We start from the raw sequence: 5,000 nt of genomic DNA, 5'->3' as shown, positions 1-5,000 counted from the left end.
CCAAGACGAGATCCCTCATCATGAGGAACAATGCCAACCCTCTAACTCAATACATCCTTAGACAGACCAACTTGGTCTGTTCATACTTATGCCCTGTTACTGGATGCTCTGTACGTTACATAAGAATGACCACCATGCGTTTGTCCAAGAGACTATCCTGTCACGTTCAACACAGCGCTATAAGTGCTCGTGCCCTCCACGACCATACCAACAACATTAAATGTTAGGAAATAGTCGAGAACACTAAGATAATCGGCCGTGCTCCGGATAGCAGAAGACACTGAATCCTTAAAGCTCTACTTATACAGAGAGAAAAACCGACACTCAACAATACCCAGGAAATCTTCCTTCTTCCTTCCTGTCAAAGGAACAACACACTGAGAAGTAACCTTACAAATCATGAAATCTACAATCAAGACAATTCTACCGATCAAGACACTACCAACCAAGACCACTTTAATCAGCGACTGGATACCCTGCCTAGTCTTGATACACTCCCGGCAAGCGCTCTCACCAATCAGAGCCCAGGTGCTGGAGGACAATCTGGCGACTCATCATCCATGATTGAGTAGGAAGGCAGTCTGCCTGAACTACAACTGCTCTCGGGGAGTGGCTTACCCAATGAGGACCCGGCATCCCTACCAATCCCACTATTTACTCTGACCATGACGCCCGAGATAACCAATGTAAATTCACTGCTTCTTTGCCTAAGGCAGAATTGTCCTGTCACATTCATCCAGGCACTATAAGAGCTCATGCACTGCACGTCTACAAGAACAACATTAAACCTGAGGAAATAATTAAGAACACTAAGATAATGGGCCATGCTCCAGAGAGCAGAAGACTTCGAATACTTGAAACTTTACTTATACAGAGAGAAAAACCGGCACTTAATTCTACCCAGGAAAAGTTCTTTCTCTCCTCCTGTCACAGGAACAAGACAATGAGGAGTAATTCTACCAACCATGTCATCTCCAACCGAGACAAGTCTACCGATCAAGACACCACCGACCAAGACAGTTTTTGATCAGCGACAGGAAAGCCTGCCTAGTCTGCATACCCTCTCGGCGAGCGCTTCCACCAATCAGTGCCCAGCTGCCAGAGGACAAGATGGCGACGCATCAGCCATGAGTGAGTGGGAAGGCAGTCTGACTGAACTAGAGCCGCTCAGGGCGAGCACCTTAGCCAATGAGAATCCACCATTCTATCAACAAGACTATCTACTTTCCCCACGACGCACGAGGCAGCCTCTTTAAATTAGCTGCCTCTCTACCTAAGCCAGAATTTCCATATATAAGGATGCATCTATCATCGTTTCTACCACTCTAGCCTGAAAAAAGGGAGATAGCACTCCTGAAACGTGTAGCTTGTTCTCTGTATTCTTTTACCCGACTTGTAAATTTTACCTAACTTGTAAACTTTACATTAAAACCTTGATTCGCAAAGAATTCCTGAATTTGACTACCCATCATAAAGGATGACTCTTGCCCAATTACTGGCTGCATGCAGTAATCCTTAGAAGAATATAATAAGAGTCATTGATAAGGTAAAGTATAAGATCAATGCAACTGAGGCAGTAATTATTTTTTAACAAAACTTGCCAGAAACAGGGTCTACTACCCAAAAACCTAATAATAATAAAAATAATAATAATAATAACAATAGAAATATTATTATTATTATTATTATTTATAATAATAATAATAATAATAATAATAATAATAATAATAATAATAATAATAATAATAATAATAATGATAATAATAATAATAATAATAATAATAATAATAATGATGATAATAAAAATAGTAATAATAATAATAATAATATTATTATTATTATTATTATTATTATTATTATTATTATTATTATTATTATTATTGACAGGTAAACGAGAAATATATTTCATACTTCTCTCTCTCTCTCTCTCTTTCTCTCTCTCTCTCTCTCTCTCTCTCTCTCCTCTCTCTCTCTCTCTCTAACCAATGAAACATGAAATCTAATTATCTTTTTCTCTCCACCCAGTCGTGCCCGAGGAAAAACCGCTCATCCACGGTACACAGCATGAGTACCACATAGGTGACTTTGCCAGATTGACCTGCACATCAGCCAGGTCACTTCCACCAGCTCAACTGACCTGGCAAATCAACGGGAAACAGGTGAGATAGGTCACTAATTGCTTTCTTTTATAGTTAAGTATTTGGATATAATATTATTTTCTAGTTTTTCATTTTGGTAAAATTCTATTTTAAGTTTATCATTTGGATGTAATTTTATTTTCTTGTTATCATTTGAGGATAATTCTATTTTCTAGTTTATCATGAAGATATAATTTTATCTTATAGTTTATCTTTTAGATTTATTTCTGTATCATAGTAAATCATTTGTCTATAATTCTACTGTCAAGGTTATCATTTGGATATAATTATATTTTCTAGTTTACCATTCGGATATAATTCTACATTATTGTTTATCATTTAGATAGCATTCTACTTTCTTGTTTGTCATTCGGATACAATTATATATCCTAGTTTTTGGGCTCAGGCAGTTGGCCCCAGAATGGGGAAACTTAAAGGAAAAGAAGGATGGAGGAAGGCTCAGCCGGCCTACATCCTGAATGAGGGTTCAAATGGACGGGGGAATTAGATTCGGGCTTCCATCCGACCATATCCCATCCATATTGGTAGCATGGATAGGGAAGGCAGTCCAAGGGAGGGCTGAAGAACACTCAAAGACAGATAGGGGCTCCTGCCGGCAACCGGCTCAGCCGGCAGCAGGCAGGAGACCCCACTCCAATTCTACAGACTACCCATAGGGTCGAATGTAGAACGACGGCCAGGGTATGTGAAGGCTAGGCCAATACAAAAAGGACAGCAGGGGAGGGGCAAGGGTCCTATAGGTGAGGTAATACCCGAAGGTACTACCTACCTGGGCGATTCGGATCCCATAGAAGACAACCTCATGGATGGGGAATTCAATTCTCCAGTTTGGGTTAGTCTAGGTGAGAAGGCGACACCCAGAACGCAATCTCAAAAGGAATGGAATCTCGTACCAGAGATCTTCGGCAGGGGAAGAATTCAATTCTTCGGCTAAAGATCTACCAGCACAGGACTGTCTGCTAGGCCAAGGGGGTGGGGGGGAATTGTCATACAAAAACCTCCGGGGTGAGGCCTAGGGAGGTCTAGCCTCCTGTAAGGGCAACCTAACCAGACTTGGGAAGTCATTTCACCAGACGGACGGATGCCAAACACAGACATTCTACTCTGATGTCCAGTTCTAGGCTCGAAACCGACTCAGTGATGAAGAGAAAGAAATGGGACGTCCCCAGTAAAGATTTGCTAGAACTCAGTTCAGGGCAAAGCTAACTGAGGGTAGCCTAGGCAAGTCAGAGGGAGAGGAATTGCTCTTAAATCCCACCAGGAGATTGGTATTGGCTTGAAAGGTATAGGAGGTGTCAGTCTCCCCTTAAAAGGCAATACAAGAGCAATTGGGGACATGTATGAAAGTATACTAAAGCCCCTAGGTTAGTAGCCTAGGAGCATTGAGAATCGTTCACCGAAACTCTCTCGTATACTATCTTGGAAGAGGAAAAATAAATGCAGTAATATCTTAAATGTATAAAATATTGCCTGAGCTTCAGTAAAACTTTACCAGGAAGGTTATATCATGCATGAAGTGTGAAGGTGCCTAGGCTAGGAAGCCTAGCACTCGTGAGGTTTAAAATATTTAGCCAAATTCACGATAACAAGGACATAATATAAAAATCCTTAGCTAAATTGCTAAATAGCTAAAGTTAAGAAGCAAGCGATGCCGGGAAAGTCGTTCTAGGCTAACTAAATGTACAAAAAGAACGACCGCGTCCATGACGCCATCCGGCTGGCAAACAGCTCTTGTTACATTAATTACGATCTCAATCAAGAGTAACACTGGCAAGAGCTTACATTTACACAATTCAAAGATATTACTTAACTTTCCAGAGGCAGATGAAGCTGGTGAAGACATCATAACAGCGAAATAAATCCAAAATAGCGAGAGATAACATGCGATAAACACCGGTCAGCAAAGCTACAAGGGAAAGAATGGCTAGATGGCACCACGGGGTGGCGGTGTGGGGCATATTTACAGGTATAGTAGGAGCGTTGCCTTAATAAGGGCTCTCTTATATTCTTGCCACTTTTTCCCCTCGAAGCAAAAATGCTATTAGGGGTGTAGATAGCTATGAGACGTGTCAAGAATACATCCACTGATTTTATGCGATATCCCTTATTAAAAATCTTCAAGGGATATTCGCTCCAGGAGTTAGAATTCTGGATACCTTTGGTAAATTCTCTGGGATATATCACTGTAGTCAAATATAACCTAGGAAGGTACTAACGAAGGAACTTCCGTCAGGACGACATGGCTACCTCACCCAGAAATAGATTTTTCGCTTCGATCAAAATCCGTTTTATCCTTCGGATATAATTCTATATTTTTACTTATCATTTGTAGGTAAATCTATTTTTTAGTTTATACTTTATAGGAAATTCTATTTTCTAGTTCATCAATTGTATTTAATTCTTTTTTTCTAGTTTATCATTTGTATATAATTTCATATTTTAGTTTATTATTTGGATATAATTATACTCCATTTTTTATTATTTAGTTTACCCATTTGATAAATTTCTATTTCCGAGTTTATCATCTGGATATAATATTATTTTTAAGCTTATCATTTGGATATAATTTCATATTTTAGCTTATAATTAGGATATAATTATATTCCATTTTTTTTATTCTATATTATGAAAATATTTAGTTTTTGTAAAGGTTTTATTCAAAGAAATTTATACATATAATTAAGTTGAATATGATATTTCTAAGTATAGAATTTATAAAGGGGCTTATCCGGTGTTTTTTTTTTTTTTTTTTTTTTTTTTTTTGGCAATATTTTTCATACCATTTTTGTGGTCTCTAAATATACTCTCGTCTAAAAAAAGAGAAAGCAAGAGAATAAGGCT

The 5,000-nt window shown here is 38.6% G+C and overlaps 2 protein-coding genes across 2 annotated transcripts in view; both read left to right on the top strand.

Moving 5' to 3' along the window:
* The window catches only part of LOC137626797 (uncharacterized), a 783,811-nt gene that overhangs the window by 264,703 nt on the left and 514,108 nt on the right, over positions 1 to 5,000 (top strand). Inside the window, exon 4 of the mRNA XM_068357784.1 lies at positions 2,026 to 2,159. Coding sequence (XP_068213885.1) covers positions 2,026 to 2,159 — 134 coding nt within the window. The remainder of the gene's footprint in view (positions 1 to 2,025; positions 2,160 to 5,000) is intronic.
* Positions 4,080 to 5,000, top strand: part of LOC137626511 (uncharacterized) — a 4,597-nt gene continuing 3,676 nt past the window's right edge. Inside the window, exon 1 of the mRNA XM_068357555.1 lies at positions 4,080 to 4,125. Coding sequence (XP_068213656.1) covers positions 4,080 to 4,125 — 46 coding nt within the window. The remainder of the gene's footprint in view (positions 4,126 to 5,000) is intronic.

The sequence above is a fragment of the Palaemon carinicauda genome, chromosome 34, assembly GCF_036898095.1.
Source record: "Palaemon carinicauda isolate YSFRI2023 chromosome 34, ASM3689809v2, whole genome shotgun sequence".
Classification (NCBI taxonomy): Eukaryota; Metazoa; Arthropoda; class Malacostraca; order Decapoda; family Palaemonidae; genus Palaemon; species Palaemon carinicauda.
The sequence above is the reverse complement of the archived record's forward strand: the minus strand, read 5'-3'. Positions and strand labels throughout refer to the sequence as shown.